This window comes from Stenella coeruleoalba (genome assembly GCF_951394435.1).
Source record: "Stenella coeruleoalba genome assembly, chromosome: 16".
NCBI lineage: Eukaryota > Metazoa > Chordata > Mammalia > Artiodactyla > Delphinidae > Stenella > Stenella coeruleoalba.
This window is the reverse complement of record NC_137162.1, coordinates 45,343,513-45,364,403: the sequence shown is the minus strand read 5'-3', so window position 1 is coordinate 45,364,403 and position 20,891 is coordinate 45,343,513. Positions and strand designations below refer to the sequence as shown.

Genomic DNA, 20,891 nt, shown 5'->3' with positions numbered 1-20,891 from the left:
GGATGAATGCTTGTTCAAAAAAAAAATGTGTAACTTCAGAAATATTTGTAAAATAAAGGATGACACTGCTATGTTTAAAACCTAAGTAGCCATTGGAAAATTAATATCTGATTATACATGTACCTGTTACACCAGCCTCTTTCAGGTGCTCCCATCTTATTACATGAGAAAAATGTTACAGTTCCCGCCATAGGCATTCATCTTCTATCATTTCTGAAGATGAAGTATTTATGTTAGACATTGTAACTTATTTAATTAAATATGAATATAAATATAAAATGCTAATCTCACTGTTGGAAATTTTTAAAGTGTTTTAGCTCAGTTACGTCTTGTCTTCCTTTCTCTCTCTCAGCTTGAAGTCCATGGCCCAAAATGACTCTACCACTGGAGACTTTCTTCCGTAAAGAGGAAGACCACACAGGAGGCTGGGATGAGCATGCCACTGCATCAGATCTCTGCCATTCCATCCCAGGATGCCACCTCTGCTAGAGTCTACAGAAGTAAAACCAAAGAAAAGGAGAGGGAAGAGCAGGTATTGGGGAAATACCTTTCTTAGTTTCATTATTTTCGTTCTTTTCATTAAATACAGTCTAGAATAAGCTCTGACGATCAAGTTTTCTCTAATAATAAATTTAAAAAGCACATGGTGTGAACAGTTTTGCTCAGAAGTTGTCTTTTTGTAGGTTTCTAGGTTTTCAGATTTTGCAATCAACTTATTCTGCCATGATTATATCATGACTTATTTATCTTCATTGGTTAAATATTTCTGCTAAATCACTGAGAAAAAGTTCTTTGGATTCTCAGAATATGATGCAAAGGATGAATTTATTTGAGCAAAAACATATGCCTGCTGCAAGGTTGTCATAGTTAACATCAGAGTCTACCTCTGCTCTCATATGGCTTTTGATTGGGCCTGACAATTAAATATGCATTAGAATCTAATAAGGTCAGTGGTGGAGGAAGTTCAGGACCACCTAATCCCAGCCCAAGGCACCAGGAATGGCTTCCTTGAAAAAATGACATTTACATGGAGACCCCGAACCTGGAATTAGCTAGGAGAAAGAGTGTTCCTGGGACATGCTGAAAGGCCAGAGGTTAGAGCAAGGTGGATTTGAAGATACTAAAATAGAATAACTGGAATATAAAGGTTGAATGGGTAGTGGAAAGATAGGAGGTTGGAAAAGTTATAGGAGTTACCTTAAGGAGTTTCGATTACTTTTGCAAAAGAATGAATGATCAGATTTGTGTTTTTAAATCTTTCATCCAGCCTGCAATTTGGAGGATGAATTGAATGGGTGGCAGGGAGACCAGTCAGAGAATTATTTAATAGCCTACTTAGGCCAGGTTTGACAAACTTTTTCTGTAAAAGGCCAGATAATGAATATTTTAGACATTGTGGGTCAGACAGTCACATCTCTTCAACTCTGCCATTGTAGCATGAAAATGGCCAAAGACAATATATAAATGAATGGACATGACTGTGTTCCAATAAAACTTTATTTACAAAAACAGGAGACAAGTCAGATTTCACCTGTAGGCTGTAGTTTGCTGATATTTGGCCTAGGGAAAAGTTGATGGTGACTTTGTCTAGGATAGGCTTAGTGGGGATAGAGATTTACATTATTAATCCAGTGGGCTTGATGATTGAATGTGGGGAGGGACAGGGAGGAATCAGAGATGACCCCTGTCTTCTTGCCTTTACAGTGTGCTTTACAAACATTTGCTCCTTAGTTCTTAGAGCATTCCTATTTTATAGTTAAACTTAATCTTTGCCCAAGACTCTAAAGAATCCTTGTTAAATCAAGAATTGATGTCTTGTGTGAAGTTGACTCATTATAGGTGATGGGACACCATTCTTTCCATTATTACGTATAGAATAAAGAAAGAATCTATCGTATTTCTTAAAGTACATGGACTATAGAAAATGAAAAGGTGCCAGGTAAATTGAAAAGGTCTCTGTATTCTTAAACTGTATTCTTAGTTTGTGGAGTTTTTTTTCATTGCTTGTATTGTCAGTCTGCACCCTTTCCATTTTCTGAGCTCTTAGAAGTGTGGCCAGCATTGTCTCACTAGGAGTAGTGGTGGGGTAGATGGTTTCAGAATGTCATATTTTCAGTATTTTAGTTTTTTTCAACATGCTGGGGACGGGAAAATATCCCTAAATATCTTTCCCATGTTCTATCAATTTTCATTTGTTAGTCTTCATTTAAGTTTCAGTTAAATTAATAGTCTTTTCTTATAATCCTTCTTAGCCCAAATGGATTTTTAAATACCACAAGTAGAACATTTCCTTGGTCTAGGGTGCTTGCCTGTATTAAGTTGAGGCTGTGAGTTCCTTATTCATTGTAGTGTCGAGTTTGGTTATCAGATGGTGGGAATTTCTTGGTATATATATGAGGGAGCTATACATATTTGTTTGGAATAGATACAGGAAGATGTCCAACATTTTAGCAAGGAAGAGAGATCTCTTTTGTTCTAAAACTCTGTTACAGATTTGTTGTAGGTGGGTATTCAGTAAATACTTATTGAATGATATGATCTATTTGATGCCATTTTTAAGGTTTAAATAAGTAGCATTAACCAGCTGTTTCATGGGATTGGGATTTTGATTGGTATTGGGAAGAAGAACCATCCTGCCCCACCTTCATAGGGGGAATAGTTTGAATACACGATGGCAAGTGTGACAGTTCTGGGAATCATTGTGCCAAGGTGAGGTGGCAGGTAGTGGAAGAGCCACTGAGACAGGAGCTTGAAGAGCCCCCAGAAGAGCTTTGGCAGCAGCTGGCACAGCCTCTGAAAAATGATTTTGTAGGTTTCTAGAGTCTGAAATGTGGTATCAGGATGGGTTTGGAAAGTAAACTTTTGTCCAGTGAAGGCTTTTTTCCTTTATCCAGTTTCGCAGGTGCAGTGAGTTCAAAACAAAATCCTTTGGTACAATTTCTGATCCTCTTGTGCTTGGGAGAGGAGGAGAGGAGGGAAAGAGAAGCTATGCAAAGGCACCCCTTCCTTCCATCCCATCATCCACTGTTCTCAGAACCTGAAAGCTGGCAACCTGAGACAGTCCATTACATCAATAACAATTTTATTCCTTCTGAATCTTGTGAGAAGAGAGGAACATCGCAGTTTACGCAGAATCAAATAATGTAACTGTTAACGTGGACACAGTTTTACCTGTTTATCAGATGTGAGATTCTCTCTGTAGCACCCATTGCCCAAGCCCGTATCTACAAGTCTAAGAGTTAATGACTTTTACACAGTAGTCAGTACACTTGATGAATAAATGAATGAGTTCAGTTTTAATGATATGGGGACTGCTGTGGAGGTGAGAGGAATGTTTTGCAATCCATAAAAGGATTTCTTCTGCTGTTGCTTATGAACTGGGTAAATGTTTCTTGAATATTTTTTTTTTTTAGCGTTTTATAAGTATTGCTCCATTGCCGTTACACTCTGGTCTGCATTTAGAAACCTGATGTTGTGGTTGTTTGCATTCTTTCAAAAGAAACATATTTTTTATAGCTTTTTGCAGAATACTTTCTTCTTATAGTGTGAGGAGTTATTTGGTTAAGTCTTGCTGTTCTTGATGGCTTTCTTTGGTTCTTGTGGGGGATTTTTGAGCCTTTAAATCTTCTTTCAATTCTGAAACCTTTTCTTCTACCTTTAATCATGAACTCTAAACTCTGATTCTCTCAAGGATTGCTGCTACAGGTTAAATTTCCATATTCTCTTGGCTATTGTGTATTCTCAGATTCATTCCTCTTAGTTCTGTACTGTGGTCCTTTGGAATTGACCTTTTCCAAATTGCCCTATTTTGCTGACTCAGCACTGCTGATTTTTGCTTCTTTCTCTGTCCAAGAAGGTTCTTAATTGATCTGTTGCTATCTGATTGCATTTTGATTAATTTCTTATCTGGATTTATTCTGTTTTGTGGTTTGATACATCTCTTTACGTTTTTTGAGATGTTTTTATTATGTTTTAGTTTGTTTTTAAATAGGTTTATTATGGAATAATTGACATACAGTAAACAATACATATGTAAAGTATACACTTTGATAAGTTGTGAAATATATATATACACATGAAACTGTCTCCACAATCAAGATTGTGAACATATCCATCACTCCCAAAAGTTTCCTCATGTCCCTTGTAATCCCTCCCTCCCACCCCTTTCCAACCCTTTCCTCAGGGAATCATTGCTCTGTTTTCTTTCACTATAGATTGGTTTGCATTTTCTAGAGTTTTATAAAGATGGATGTACATATATTATGTACTCTTTTTTGTCTCGCTTTTTTCATAGCTTAGTTCTTTTGCAATTCATCCACATTGTGTGTATCAATAGTTTGTTCCTTTTCTTGCTGAGTAGTACCCATTGTATGGACCTACACAATTTGTTTATCCATTCTCGTGTTGATGGACATTTGGATTGTTTACAGTTTTTGGCTGTTACAGACAAGGTTGCTGTGTTCACACAACAACAAGCCCTTGTATGGACATATATTTCCTTTCCCTTGGGTAAATACCTAGGAGTGGGACCATATGTTCAGCTTTTTAAGATAGAAACTGCCAAACTGTTTTCCAAAGTGATTCTGTTTTACATTCCTACCAGGAGTATGAGGGTTCCAATTCTTCTAGATCTCCACCAACCCTTGGTATGGGCAGTCTTTTTAATTTTAGCCATCTAATAGGTTATTCTAGTATCTCATTGTGGTTTTAATTTGCATTTCCCTCATGAGTAATGACATTGAGCATCTTTTCATGTGCTTATTTATTGTCTATATGTCTTTTTTCTGTGTTGGACCGTCTGTTCAAATCTTTTGTCCATTTAAAAAAACCACCAATTTGTTTTATTATTGTTGAGTTTTGAGCATTCCCTGTATAGTCTAGACACAAGTCCTTTATCAGATATATGCTTTACAAGTGTTTACTCCAAAGGTTTGGATTGTCTTTTCATGCTTCTGCTGGTGTCTTTTAAAGATGAAAACTTTTTCATTTTGAAGTCAAATTTATCCATTTTTTTCTTGTATGCATTGTACTTTTGGCATTCTGTTAAGAAATCTTGGCCTAACCCAAGGTTACAAATAATATCTTCTATGTTTTTTTCCTAGAAGTTTTATAATCTTAGTTTTACATGAACATCTATGATCTGTTTTGAATTAATTTTTATAGATTGTGTGAAATACATATCCAGCATCATTTTCTGTTGTATGAATATCCAGTTGTGCCAGTAACATTTGTTAAATAGATTGTCTTTACTGCATTACCTTAACTCTGTTGCTCATATAGGTGTGTGCTTATTTTTGGAGTCTGTCTTCTGTTCCATTGATCAACTTGCCCATCTTTACAATTAATACCCCACTGTCATGTACATTCTAGCTTTATAATGAGTCTTGAAAATCAGACTTCGGCAAACTTGTTTTGCCTATTTTAGGTTTTTTGCATGTCCACATGAATTTAAGAATCAGATTGTCAATTTCTGTACAAAAATGTCTACTGGGATTTTTGTTCGGATTGTTGAATCTGTAGTTCAATTTGGGGGAAAACTGACATTTTAACAATATTGAATCTTGACCCATGAACAAGGTATGTCTCCTCTTTAAGTCTTATTTAATTTCTCTCAGCAGTGTTTTATAGATTTTAGTGTATAGGTCTTTACACACCTTTTGTCTGATTTATCCCTAAGTACTTTTTATTTTTGATGCTGTTGTAAATGATATTGTTTTTAAATTTTAATTTCCTCTTGTTCATTGCTAGTACAGAGAAATAAAATTGATTTTTATGTATTGATCTTGTATCTTGCAATTTTGCCAAAGTCACTAGTAGCTTTTTTGTAGAGTCCATTGAATTTTCTGCATAGGCAGTCACGTCATCTGTAAATGAAGATAGTTTTACGTTGCCTTTTTCTATTTGGGTGCCTCCCTCCCTCTTTCTTGCTCTAGTGAAAACCTCCAGTACTATCCTGAATAGAAGTGGTGAGAGCACACATCCTTGTGTTTGTGACCTTAGGGGGAAAGCATTCATTCTTTATACACTAAGTATGATATTAGCTATATGTGTTTTGTAGATACTCTTCAACATGTTGAGGAGGTTCCCTACTGTTTCTAGTTTACTGAGAGTTTTGTTCAGTTTTGATACTGGTAACTTGCGTCTTCACTATTTTTTTTCCTGATCTAGCCAGAGGTTTATCAATTTTATTGATCTTCTCAAAGAATTCTTTTGGTTTCATAGATTTTCTCTGTTGTCATTCTGTTTTCTATTTGTTTCATTTCTGCTCTGATATTTCCTTTCCTCTGCTTCCTTTGAGTTTAATTTGCTCCTCTTTTTCTAGCTTTTTAAGGTAGAAGTCAAGGTTATTTATTTATCTTTCTTATTTTCTATCACAGGATTTAGTGATTATAAATTTCCCAAGTTCTGCTTTCATGGCATTCCACAAATTCTGCTGTGTTGAGTTTCATTTTCATTCAGTTCAAAATACTTTCTAATCTCCCTTTTCATTTCTTCTTAGATCCATGGGTTATTTTTAAGTGTGTTATTTAATTTCCAAAATTTCTGGACTTTCCAGAGATCTTGCTTTTATTTATTTCTAATTTAATTCCATTTTGGTCTGAAAACATATTTTGAATAACTTAAATCCTTTTAAATTTACCAAGACTTGTTTCATAGTCCAGAATATGGTCTCTTTTGGTAAATGTTCTGTGTACACTTTAGAAGAATGTGTATCCCACTGTTGTTGGATGGAGTGTTCTATAAATGTCAGTCACATCAAGTTGATTGATAATGGTTTTCAAGTCTGCTAAACCCTCACAGTCTAGTTGTTCTGTTACTAGAAAGAGTGGTAATTAAATTGCTGACTATAATTGTGGATTTGTCTATTTCTCCTTGGAATTATACCAGTTTTGCTACATGTAGTTGATGCTCTGTTATTAGGTGCATAAACATTTAGGATTGTTTGGTCTTCTTGATAAGTTAACCCCCTTATTATTAAGAAATAATTATCTTTATCCCTGGTAATGACATTCTTTGCTCTGAATTCTACTTTGATAATAACTCATTACTGACTGGGGGATTTTTTGCAGAAACTAACGCCTGCAGCCAGTGATTTGTTATGTTAACTGATATTGATTCGTCTCCCGTCAGTAACATTGGGGTAACAAAAGACGTATTAATACATCTCTGGTCAATAATGTGATAATACAGGCACTGCAGCTTTCTTTTGATTAGTATTAGTATGGTATCACCTTTTCCATCTTTCCACTTTTAACCTATTTGTGTCTTTATTTAAAGTGCTTTTCATGTAAGCAACATATACGGTTGAGTGATTTTATCCAGTCTGAAAATCTCTCTCTTTATCTGGATGTTTAGACCATTTATATCTAATGAGATTATGGATATGGTTAGGTTAAGTCTTCCTGTTTGTTTTCTGTTCATCCTATCTGTTCTTTGTTTTCCTTTTCATCCCTTTTCTGCTCTTTAAAACATTGAGTGTTTTTTAAGATTTAATTTTCTTCTTTGTTGGTTTATAAGCTGAAACTTTATTTCAGTGTTTTTAGATTTTATTTATTTTATTTTTTTACGGTTTATATTATATATCTTTAACTTGTCACAGTCTGCCTTCAAGTGATACTTTACTACTTCAAAAATACTATAAGAACCTTACTTTCATTTCTTCCCGCCTACACCCCAGTCTTTATGCTACCGTTGTCATACATTTTATTATATATATGTTATAAACCCTAGAATATGATGTTATTTTTAAACACTTTTATTTTTAAGGAGATTAATAAGAAAAATATCTGTTTACACTTATATAATGTAACTACCATTTCTGGTGTTCTTTATATCTTTGAGTAGAGCTGTATTTCCATCTGTCATTTTCCTTCCATGTGAAGGACTTTCTTTAACGTTTCTTCTATTGTGAGTTGGCTGGTAATGACTTCTTTCAGCTTTTTTTTTTTTCTTCATTTCTTACGTCTGGGGTTTGTTGAGCTTTGTGGGATCCGTGGGTTTACAATTTTCATTGAATTTGGAATATTTTTCAGATATTTTTTCTGTCCTCCCTTATTTGGGGACTCTATTACACACATTAACTGGCTTGAAGTTTTCTGATATTATGTTTTTAATTTTTTTTTCTTTCTGTGTTTTATTTTGGATAATTCTAATTGCTGTGTTTTTAAGTTCATTAATCTTTTGTTTTTCAGTGTCTGATCTGTCGTTAACTCCACTTAGTGTGTTTTTCATCTCAGACATGGTATAGTTTTAATCTCTACAACTTCAGTTTGGATCCTTTCTTATATCTTCCATGTCTCTATTCAACTTTTTGATCATAAGATCCAAATTGAACTTCTAAAAATTTATTTTAAAATAAAACTGACTTAAGATACCAAGTGATGGGTATCTTTGTAGTATTTTTTTTAATTTAAAAAAAGTTAGCATAGTTGTAGTATCTTGAATATAAAGTCCGTGTTTTTCTTATTCTTCTGTCCCATTACCCCATTATTTGATGTCTTTTCTTATCCCTAGGTCTATTTGAAAATGTGCTTCTGTGCACTATATAGGATTATTAACATGTATTTTTAAAAGTCTAAAAGACAGTTTTGTATCTGGCCATCAAATAGGTGTTTAGAAATGCACATTTCATTTGATAGTATTTGTAAATTACTTTGCATCTCAGAAGAGTGTCCATTTTACCCTGTTATTAACAGGGCTCCAGGCCCACTGTAAGCAACGGCATGATTTTTAATTAGTTTAAGGAGAGAGGTTTAATACAGGGAAGTAGATGCCTACAAAGTATTTGAAGGGCTGGAGGAGTAGGCCTTCACTAGGTTTCCAGGAACAGCCAAGTCCCAGCACTCCTGGACTACTCTGTTGAGGTCAGGAGCTGACACATCAGAAAGTTGCTGTTGATACTTCTGGTGAAAAAAAAGTCACTGTCTTTACCATGGTTTGAAAGCTACCACTGCTGCTACAGACTTTGCTGAATTAGGAAGAGGCTGCTAGCTCTAGAACCGCATCATTTGTGCCGTGATCTCAGCAAGCGAAGTGGATGCTCTGTCTTCTGCTTTTCTCCCTATGTCCCAACTCCAAATCAAGGCCTTGAGTGTGAGTACAACCTAATTATGGATTAATTGGATGAGTGCATAATTCCTAATTATGTCTGGAACCCAAACTGCAAGGTTGTCCAGGAAATACATTTTTAAACTTTCTGCCCTATACCCCTTTAAAATGAAATTGGTGTGGAAACTGAAATATTTGGTCCACATCACAGTATCTCTCGAAGAGGATAAAAAACAAAAAGGTAATTCAGTGATTAGCTTACATTTAAACAGTACACTCTATAGGAAATGAAAGTGGTATTTTCTTTCATGTATTTATAAACAGTTCTGTTTCTGGCCCTGTTGGGCTCACCATCTTGCTTCTGAGGTCAACAAGGGATTTTACCGTATAGCATCAGGATGATGATCATCTGAACACACTATTATATTTGCTATGAAAAGATATGAATGTTGGCAACCAATACTGTACTCATCTTTACCCGACATCTAAAAGATGGCTTCACAATTGTTCAAGTGATAACAGTATTTTGAGGCACACTCACCATACTTTTACCTCTTAATAATAATTCTCTTTTCTCTACTAGATAAATTATTCCCCTTTAAATCATACAAACCTAATATAAGGAACTTGGAGGAAACAATCTGTGTTTTAACAACTCGGAATCTCCAGCGCCATCTAGCCTAACCCCCATTTTAATGCTTGAACTTCTCTGGGTCATCATGGCTCGCCTGTTCTTGGCCCCTTTAGGGCATCTCTCATGGTATTGACCCACCACTTCCAAAGGCAGTCTGTACTTTTTGGGGTTACCAGAGATTTGAGATCCAGTATAAGAACTAACTCTCTGTAGCTTTCTCTTTTTGACAGCCCTACTTTTTTTCTTCTAGTAACTGGCAGTCTTACATTCTGCGGCATAAAAATCCATTGTTTCATGTATTACAAAGTTCAGTCTCTCAACATTCTGGTTGTTCTCTTTTAGACCATGCCTAGTTTCTTCCTGGAAGTATGCTTAAATGAAGAGATGAATATACATCTTTAAAATATACCTGTCCCAAATTATTGCCTTTGATTGGGCATCACCCTCCATGAGATCATTTGTATGGCTTCTTGAATCATCTGTGTGCTTTACCTGCAAAAGCCCCATGAGATTAATCTCATACCTAGAAATCAAGATTTCTTTTGTCATCTGTTTACCTTTTCTTGACCCCTGAAGTGGTTTTTTCAAACCTGCTTCCAAGTATATTTTCCCTGTCCAGTAATCAAATCTGTCACTGTAACGTGCTGGGAGCTACTCTAGTTTGCTCAAGTACACATAGGAAGTTACAGTGTGCTTGTAGTTTAAGAACCAAATGTTAGTAATTCTTTTCTAAATGGTTGTTTTCTACCTGGTAAGGCTTGTTTTCTTTGAGAATGAAGAAATAAGATTAGATGTTTTTCTAATGATAAAAAAAAGAGTGTGCTCTTATCAAACATTAAATACAAGTTGGTCAGGTTGAACTGTTACATTTTCTTGTGCACACATAGATTTTAAAGCTTAAATGTAGATAAAATTATATACACCTTTGAGGTCCTGCCATTTTAAATATTCTTAGTCAAAAGCCAGCAGTATTGGTTCTGGCTATTTTATATATTAGCAGCTTACCTTTCCCAGCCAATTCTCACATAAGTCTTGGACTGGTAACGATTTGCTGTTTACTTATTTAGGGTATGAAAATGGAAGGATGTGCATATTGACTGTAGCTGACCTCTGTGATGTTGGTTTGGGGAGAATTTGCTAGGTAAGAGTCCACATCATGTAAGTCAAACGAGGAGTCTAGTTTCGATATACGGAGTGAAGCGCTGGCAGTTGGCTTCAGTGTGTTGTGTATAAATCGAGTGAAAATGGCACATGAATATGTTTGTCTTGGTACCACTGCAGAACTCAGTGATTATGGTTTGTTGCCACTCTTCTCTTACAGCTGTCCTGTGAGTTAAATAACTGGGAGGCAGATAATTTTTCAGATTTCCTGTCAGTAAGCCTGTTGAAAATAAGAGAGCCACCCAAATTGGTTTTTAAATGCAGAGGTTTCAAAAAATAATATAGCCATAGCATCCTATAATAGTTGTTAGTGACTTCTATATTTGACATCATGGAGCTGACTCCTTTATTTTACACAAATGGAGAAACAGGCCCAAACAGAAATGCCCTGCCCGTGGACACTTGAATTTGTATATTTTTTCTGTGTTATTCTGTTTCCTCCTTAAAAATTCTTTCACACGAATATAAATATACTCCACACATTTATTCTTTCACTCATTTATACATCAAGCAGGTATTAACACTGTATTACATACTGGAAAGAATCCTGCCCTGAAGGAGCCTATAATCCAGCAGGGAGACAGGAAAGAGCTGTGTCACAGAATGCAGTGAATGCTCTGATGGCAGCCTCCCCAGTGTATTGTAACGGGAACTTTTTTGATCTATGATGTGACTAGATATTGCTTTTGTTTATCTCATTTTTGCTTGGGACTTAGGTGTGCTTTTTCAGTTTTTGAATCTGAGGACCCAGGCCTTTCTTCACTTTTGAAAATTTTCCACCCATTATTTCCTCACATATTGCCTCTCCCCCATTCTCTTCATTCTCTTTCTGGGAATAAAGGTCACTGTGTCTTCTGCCGTGCGTTCTGTCTGCCTCTGTGCACTGCACTCTGGGTTGATTTCTTCAGTGTTCTGTTTCTATTCACTAACGCTCTCCTCAGCCAAGTCTAGATCTGCCATTGAGAGAGTTTAATGTCTACATGTTTTTATTTCATACACTTTTTCCACAATTTCCTGTGTTTGCATTATGTTTTTTATTTTTCATTTATCTCTGTGAACATACAATTCAAGTTTCTTTCCCTTAGTTTCCCCAGTGTACTATGAATTGTGTGCTTATGTATAAAAACAATTCTGTTGTAGTAAATATTACCTAAAACTCTAGATGTGAAAATTCTTCATAGTTTGCAGTAAATATGCTCGATACATCACCCTCTAATAAGTGGAGGTGTGCAGTTGTCCACTAATTAATTATTCCCTTCACATATGACCATTTTTACAGCATCTAAATAGGTGAAGCTACCACTAAGGATTTGTTTAATTTAACATAGCATATACTTATATCATGTTTATTCTGTTCAAGGCACTGTTCTTCTCAGGGCTTTACAAATATTAATTCATTTGATCCTCATATGAGCACTATGAAGTAGGTACTGTCATTGTCACTCTCCTTTTATAGGTGAGGCACAGAAAAATGGGATGAGTTGCCCAAGGTTCCCTCGTTGGGAGTTGGCCTGTGGTGGAATTGGTATTCAGACCAGCCTCCACATCCATGCTCTTAACTCACTTGTTCTTTGCATGCCACTCAGCCAGCCACTATCTTTTCAAGCCACATGTCCCTCTTAATGAACCTCACCCAGCTCCACTCCCTTTGTGTCTACATTCTTGAAGCACTTAATAAGTCTATACTGAGCCGATTTCAGGTGTTCTTCTGTTTGCTTCCTATGTCTAAATCTTGTGTCTTCATTAATTTATTCATTCTTCAAACAAGTGTGTATTAATCACCCGTTACATGGTGGGTGCCATGTCACGCATTGAGCATAAATGTGGCATTAACACAGAGACACCCTGTGTGCTGCCTAAATCTCTTCCAAACCGTGTGCTTCTGTAAGTCCCCATGCCGCAGCTGTAGTCCAGGACCTCACCATCTCTACTGGTGCAGCAGCCGACATACTGGTCTCCGTGCTTCAGCCTGTCTCTGCCTGCTCTGGGCACTGCTGGAGGAGAAGACGGCAGTACACAGTTCAGTGTGCTAAGTGCCATAGTCCAGAGAAGTGCCCCTGATTCAGTCTCGTGGTGGCAGGGAAGGTTTTCTGGAAGAAGAGATGTCAAAGGTGAGTCCTTAAGAAGTAAGAGTTAGATGGAGATAGAGGTGAACAGTGTTCAGGGCAGAGAGAAAGGTACAAGACCAAAACTCCTAGGGAAGAGAAGAACACATGGCATGTTTGAGGTACTGAGAAAAACTCACTATGCTGGTGGAACTTGAAATGTGCCGCTGGCAGCGAGGTGAGTCCGGAGCGGCCACATTGGTGCTAAGAGCGCTGAGATGTCAGTGCAGGTGTAGAGCTGGAGTTACACAGTTGAAACTGTTTTAGTTAGGTGACTGTGCAGTTTGGTGAGGGGATTTAGAAAGCTATTGGAATAGGCTGGGTGATGATGGTCTGAACTAAGGAGGTGGTGCTGGGGACGAGAGAAGTGAGCAGATTGCAAGCAAGATGAGCAGGAGGTAGGAACAACGACAGTGCTGGTGGCTGAAGGATTGTGGTGGTCGGCTAGGTGAGGTCTGGCCTAGACTAAAGGTTGACATCATTCACTTTGCCAGAGGTGAGATGGCAGTTTAGGGGAAAGATGGTGAGTTTGGTGGCAGATGTGCAAGTATGAGGTACTTGTGGGGGGTCCAGCTGCAAATATCCAGAATTCAGTTGTGTTTGAATCTCTGTAGGAAAATCTATTGAAGCTAGAGATAGAAATTTTAGAGTTGGTGACATATACACAGTAAAGGATGCCCTAGGAATAGGTAAAATTTTCAGTTGGAATGAATAGCCTGAGGAGAAGTAAGGGTGTGTGATAGGACACCATGGAAGCAGAGCCACCATGTCGAGTCACTGTCTCACAGACACCTTGTGCTGATAGGTACCTTTGGTGCTTGCTGTATTTCAGAATATGTTATATCTTTCTTCCATGTCACTTTTGCATAGGCGAAAAAGTTTTTCATTCACTTGTCCTTGTGCTGTGTTTGTGCATTTTTTGTGTTTGCTTATGAACTCAATTTACCACATTTCAGAAGCCTGTCTTTTTTAAACATCACGAGACGGGGTCGGGGGTCTGGGGTCGTGGGGAGTGGTGGTGAGAGGAATTGGGAGACTCGGGTTGACACACATACACTATTGATAGTATGTATAAAATAGATAACTAATGAGAACACACTGTATTGCATGGGGAATTCTACTTAGTACACTGTGGTGACCTAAATGGGAAGGAAATCCAAAAAGGAGGGGATATATGCATATGTATAGCTGATTCATTTTGCTGTACAGTAGAAACTAACACAACATTGTAAAGCAACTATACTCCAATAAAAATTAATTAAAAATAAATAAACATCAGGAGACTACTTTTATTTATTTTTTAATTAATTTATTTTTTAATATAAATCTGATTTTTTTTTAATTAATTAATTTATTTAATTTTGGCTGTGTTGGGTCTTCATTTCTGTGCGCGGGCTTTCTCTAGTTGCGGTGAGCAGGGGCCACTATTCATCGCAGTGCGCGGGCCTCTCACTGTTGTGGCCTCTCCTGTTGCGGAGCACAGACTCCAGATGCGCAGGCTCAGTAGTTGTGGCTCATGGGCTTTGTTGCTCTGCAGCATGTGGGATCTTCCCAGACCAGGGCTCGAACCCGTGTCTCCTGCATTGGCAGGCAGACTCTCAACCACTGCGCCACCAGGGAAGCCCGAGACTACTTTTAGATTCACAGCATCAGGTTATATGTGAATAACTAGTAGTGGTTGCAGTTACAAGAAAGTCCTAATAATATCTTTTGCCTCAGGGCTTTGGTTTTTGAATTAGGCTTAGGCTGATTAAGTATAATGCTTGTATATTACTAGCTGTGTAATTAGCATTTATAAGCAGAGTCACCATCCAAATTGTGAAAGACACGCTCAGGTTATTCATACTGTTCCCTAAGGTTCATCAGTATCTGTTCCCTGAGAGCAAAGGATATTTGAAGAGAAATATCAAATTTCTCTTCAAATTAACTGTGTGAGCCTCTGCTTACCAGCACGGTTCTTGTGGCCACTCAGTGAGCGTCACCATTCTCTTTTCTGGGTCTCAGTGGCCCTCCCATACCAACCCACTGATGGCAGTTGTCATCCTAAATCTAACTCATGGGTAAAGAGACTAGAATCTTTTATCAAGTGAACTTTGAAACTGCCTTTGAAAAAATTATTCCATTAAGTTCAAGGTAATACTGAGTTTTTTGAAGAAAATTTGAACTTCGAGCCCCTTACTTTAAAAAATTATTTATTATGAAAAACAGAAAAATTGTGGGGGGACTACTTTAGTTTTAAAGAAATTAAAGAGGCATAACAACCAAATATAATATGTAAACTTTGATGGAACCTGCTAGGAAAAATAGGCAGCTATAAACTATCTTTTTTGAGACAACTGGGAAATCTGAATATTGTCTATATATTAAATGATAATTATAGAATTATGGCTAATTTTCTTAGACGTGAAAATGACACTGTGGCTATATAGGAGAATGTTCTTGTTCTTAGAACATGCATTCAGAAATATGTAGGGATAACGTGTAATGTCTGCAACTTACTTTCAGGTGGTTCAGCCAGAAAAAGAAAAATAACAAGGAAAAGAAAAAAAAATGTGTGTGTGTGTGTATCAGAGAAAGAGAGGAAGAAAGCAAATGTGGCAAATTTTATAACAGTTGATGCATCTTGTTGAAGGATATAGGGTATTCATTATACTGTTCTTACAAATTTTCTGTAGATTTTTAAATTTTCAAAATAAAAATTTTGGGAAATAAAAGAATATGCCATTTTCTAACATGAGATAAAGCCAGGGTTGCAGTAAACAATGAGATAAAGCCAGGGTTGCAGTAAACAATGATAAATAGTAAACAGTGATAGACAATTAAAAGGCCAGTGGATGAATTATTTAATGAGATGCTTCATAGGTATTCAGCTATTTTAAAATCTGATTCCAAACTTTTTATGATACTTTAGGAGTATGCAGTCATTGGTTGATATTTATGCCCAGTTGTTGAAATAAAGAGTTCTCTTTTTAAATTGTGGTTATTGCTGATCATTCATGTTTCTCATCCATCACATTAGCAGAATATTCAAAATGGAACCTGTGACTAGATTAGGTTTTCTCTGTGTTGTATTTTAGGAGATTTACTTCCTTTGTTTAGGTTTTCATGCTGTCAAATATCTGTACTTTAGGTGTTCTCAGATGTGTGGCTCACTCTGTCTCTTGTTGACCTTTCTTCTGTGATATATTAAAAGAAGAGTCTTCAAACTGGTGTGTCCAAGGCTGGGAGGCCTGTGCAGACTTCCCAAAGGGCACACAAGCATGGGTGGGCTGAAGGGGATTTGTTTTCAGATCCTCTCTTTCTACATATACTTGAGCCTAAAACTACTCCTATGAGTTTTCCACCTGCATCTCTTCTTCTACTCGGAAGAAGAAAGACATACCTCTTAATTTTACTCTGTAGCATTGTCCTAGGAAATAAAAATCTCAGGCCATCAAAGGGACAATTGGAATTACTGGTTTTGGGAATTCTCCTTTTAATAAATAATCAAATTACTGTATACCTGCCTGGTTAGTTTATCTTTTCTTGTCTTATACAAACTGTATTTCTGATGCTTCAGAAGTAGGGTATGTTGGCCTATGATTACATGTTATGAACTCAGATACACCATAGATATAGATTGATGAAAGTGACTTCACCTCTTCCATCCCCCAAAATGCCGTTCTGCAGTGAAGAGCTTTTAAGGGAGAAACCTTTGAGAGCAAAGCAAAGTAAGCTTCAAGTGACAAAAATGGCTTTAAAAGAAAATGTAACTTATTTAACAATAAGCTGAGTTTTTAGCTATTCTCAGTTTTTAGTTGCTAGGATGGGTCACTAGCCATAGAGTAATGCACATTTGGACAGCTGAAGCAGAACTTGTTAGTGAAGCCAGTTGTTTTCTGTGTGACTGGAATATTTTCTTGGACTATGCAGTTTTTCAAGATATTCCAGGTAAAATATGAGGATAAAATTTTTTTTGATCTCTTTCCAATAAAATGTATGTCATTCAACAAAGCAGGTAATATTGAATCATATTATGAAATATTTATTCCAGTTACACTTAATCCTCATAAAATACTTTATATTTTCTACCACCTGTTAATAAAAAATGAAATTATATTCTTGCTGCCAGACTGATTTGTTTTTAGCAGTGTAGTAATTACAGTAGGTTTTTAGGAATTTCACCTTGGTATTTGCTCCACATCCTCTCTTGTGTGGTAGAATGGAATTCATAGCCTACGTAAGTTTTTAGATCATAACAAAAGTACATGATTGAGTTCCCTTGGAAGCCTGGTGATTGGCCCAGGCCTGAATCTTACTTGACACCTAATTTAGACCCTAGTCCTTTTCTGAATCTTAAGTCTGACTTTGCTTTGCCCAAACCACACATATCTTCATTCGTACTTTTTATCCTGGCCAGCACTACTTCAGCATTGATGTTTCCAGCATCGAGGGAACTTTATCTGCTATAAGTTAGATTAAATATACAGTATACTGTGTCAGGTGTTCAAGGATTGCTTAAATGTTTAAAAATGTTATTATTGTGAAACTGTGTTTTTCCTATATTTAAGTAGGTCCACATAAGGTATTTATAAACTCTCTCTCTGATGTATATGTCCAATAATCCTCTCCATTCTCCATTCTCTTCCTCCATGGATGGGTGTTAGTGGGTGGATATGTAAAAAAGAGAAAGAGAAGCTAGCATCTCTGTCTCTGATGTGGCATTTAAAAAATTCTACCATGTAGTTTTTACCTGCTGGTTGGTTTACCTGTTTATATCCCATAATAGACTATCAATTCCTTACTGGTAGGGATGATATTTTCTTCATCAACAGAACTCCCTTGTAGCTTATAGGATGGTGCTATCCATGTTTGAATGAAGACATTCTCAATCTTTCGTGAATGATAATTGTAATTTTTATGCAAATATTTTCATTTTCAGTGCAGGTCAAAAAAGTATAAGATGGTAGTTGGAAAAATCTGGTAAATATTTTCTTGTGTAAACTTCCTGCCAGTATAACTGTTAGCGCTTCCACAGCTGTGGAATTCTCAATGCTTCTGTTATAAAACTGGCACAGTCCGCAGGTCTCTGACAAGTTCAGTGGTTTGAAAGCTAAGTCGTTTTAACTAGAAGCATTGTCGTCTAGAGCAGTGATATGATACTGATAGCTTCAAGAATGCTCTTGAATGTGGCATATAAGGAAGAAGAGGGCTCTAGGTAGAAAACTATGCCAGTGTCTGAGGGCATGGTTTGCGGCTGAGCTGGGATCAGCAGGCCAGGCCAGGCCTGGCATTATTAATGAGATAATGTGGAAAGGTTCTCACAGGGTGTTCCCTTAGGCAACCTGTTAGTAGCTGAGGAAGTCCAGTCCTCCTGAAATGCCCAGATAAGCTTACAGTAAAGGTCAGAGCAAACTGGATATCTCATCCAGAGTATAGGGCAACATTTGAGGGAGCAAGTTTCAAGATTCTGGGAAGCAGGAGTTCATCAGGTCAAGGGTCTTCAGAGCAATGGCAGAGAATTCACCCATCCATGAATGGGTGTTGGCTGCAGGCAGGGTTATTGATACTTTCCTCCTGCAGCTTTAGGGATATGTCATTACAGCTGTCTTAAGAGTTTGAAGGTCTTGGTTGAAATGTCAGTAGTGGGGAAAGTAGACACGTCATCAAGTGCAGACTCTATATTCTGTCTCACTTGGGTCTCTCTTTTCTGCATTTCGTGTGGCACTGTGATCATAGAATCAAAAGTACTCTGGGACAGTCCCAACTTTGATGCAGAGTTTTTATGAAAATTGGAAGGACTTAACTTGACAACCATTGCCTTGCCCTATTTCAGAATTCTTAAGAAAGCTTGGCCCTCCATAATCAAGGCTTCCACCTCATACACCCAAAAGGAATCAGAATTCTTTATGAGACACTTGGAATATGTGTGAGTCCATCACTGTTGTATTAAATGCCAGGGAGGCTACTCTTTGGAGAAATACCTTTACCTGTACACATGTAGGTTTTAAGGTCTTCAAGGGTGGTTCTGTCAGTGGGAATTTTAAACTCAGGGCAGAGAGGTACTTGAAAAGAGGATATGAGTCAAGGAAGAGATGACAGTAGTTGAGAGACAATAAGAACAAACAAAATGATAACTCAAAAATTTTACGTTATAGTTTAAAATATATGAGAAACAGTAGACTGATGCCCAAGGTGATGATTATCTTAAAATTGAAGAATTAGTTTATCACATAGAATTAATGTATTACCTGACAACTCCTTGTGCTTCTTTGATTGTTTGTCATGGAGAAAATGTTGAAAACCCTTGCCTGTTTTATATATTTAAAATGTGTTCATCCAGGCCTTAGCCTACTATGGAGAACATGGAAAATACAGGAAAATGTGAACGAGACTATGTTCCAAAATCTTCCCTTGTAAAGTGTTAGTTTCTTACAACAGTTACAGGCCCTTCTTCCAGAAGTTCTCTTTTTACAGTATACACTCCGTCCTCCGTATCCGTAGGTTCCACATCTGCTAATTCAAGCAGCTTTGGATCAAAAATATTCGAGAAAAAAATTCTGGAAGGTACCCCAAAGCAGAACTTGAATTTGTTGCAACTATTTACATAGCACTTACATTGTATTGGGTATTATAAATAATCTAGAGATGATTTAAGGTATATGGGAAGATGTGCGTAGACTATATGCTAACGCATTTTATATAAGGAACTTGAGCATCTGTGGATTTTGGTATCTGTGGGGGTCCTGGAACCACCCCCGCCCCCCATGGATACCGATGACTACATACATATTATCATTCTTGGAGTAGGGAGTACAAGAAGGCTCTAAAACACAGGGTAGAATTGAACATGTGTACGATACATAAGAAGGAGTTTTGATAACCTGGTTAAATGCTAAGGATTCATAATTCTGCTGCCAACTGACTGATACTCTAGGGAAAATTGGTGTCCCTGGTGTGCCTTGTTCATTGTGAGAAACAGTTTGCCCTCCTTTTAATTTGTTCCTAAAGTCCGATAGTCCCATAGACACCTCAGGGCAAACAATGAGGCTTACAGTAATCAAGATACATTTTTTTGGCCTTTAAAAGATATTTATCTATAACAGAAGTGATATTTAAATCAGGGGTGAAAGGATGGATGAGTTAATAAATAAGGTTGGAACAACTCACTTTCCATGCAGAAAATTAAGATCCCTACTTCACACAAAACACAAAAGCAAGTTTCAAATAGATTAAAGAAAGCTCCAAGTGTAAAAAACCAAATCTTTTAAACTGCTTGAAGAAAATATAGGCAATGTCTTTAGAATCTTGGGTCACAGAAGGTTTCTTTCTTTTTTTTTTTTATACAGCAGGTTCTTATTAGTCATCCATTTTATACACATCAGTGTATACATGTCAATCCCAATCTCCCAGTTCATCACACCACCCCCCCACCCCCCACTGCTTTCCCCCTTGGTGTCCATACGTTTGTTCTGTACATCTGTGTCTCTATTTCTGCCCTGCAAACCGGTTCATCTGTACCATTTTTCTAGGTTCCACATATATGCGTTAATATACGATATTTGTTTTTCTCTTTCTGACTTAACTTCACTCTGTATGACAGTCTCTGGATTCATCCATGTATCTACAAATGACCCAATTTCATTCCTTTTTATGGCTGAGTAATATTCCATTGCATATATGTACCACATCTTCTTTACCCATTCGTCTGTCGATGGGCATTTAGGTTGCTTCCATGACCTGGCTATTGTAAATAGCGCAGCAGTGAACATTGCGGGGCATGTGTCTTTTTGAATTATGGTTTTCTCTGGGTATATGCCCAGTAGTGGGATTGCTGGGTCATATGGTAATTCTATTTTTAGTTTTTTAAGGAACCTCCATACTGTTCTCCATAGTGGCTGTATCAATTTACATTCCCACCAACAGTGCAAGAGGGTTCCCTTTTCTCCAGCATTTGTTGTTTG

General features: G+C 37.1%; 1 protein-coding gene across 12 annotated transcripts in view; it reads left to right on the top strand.

The window, feature by feature from the left end:
* The window catches only part of MARCHF8 (membrane associated ring-CH-type finger 8), a 113,952-nt gene that overhangs the window by 50,735 nt on the left and 42,326 nt on the right, over positions 1-20,891 (top strand). For all 12 annotated transcript variants that reach the window (XM_079900674.1, XM_079900683.1, XM_079900677.1 and 9 more), the window contains one exon: positions 353-532. In XM_079900674.1, the coding sequence (XP_079756800.1) occupies positions 431-532 (102 nt within the window). In that variant the 5' untranslated portion in view covers positions 353-430. The remainder of the gene's footprint in view (positions 1-352; positions 533-20,891) is intronic.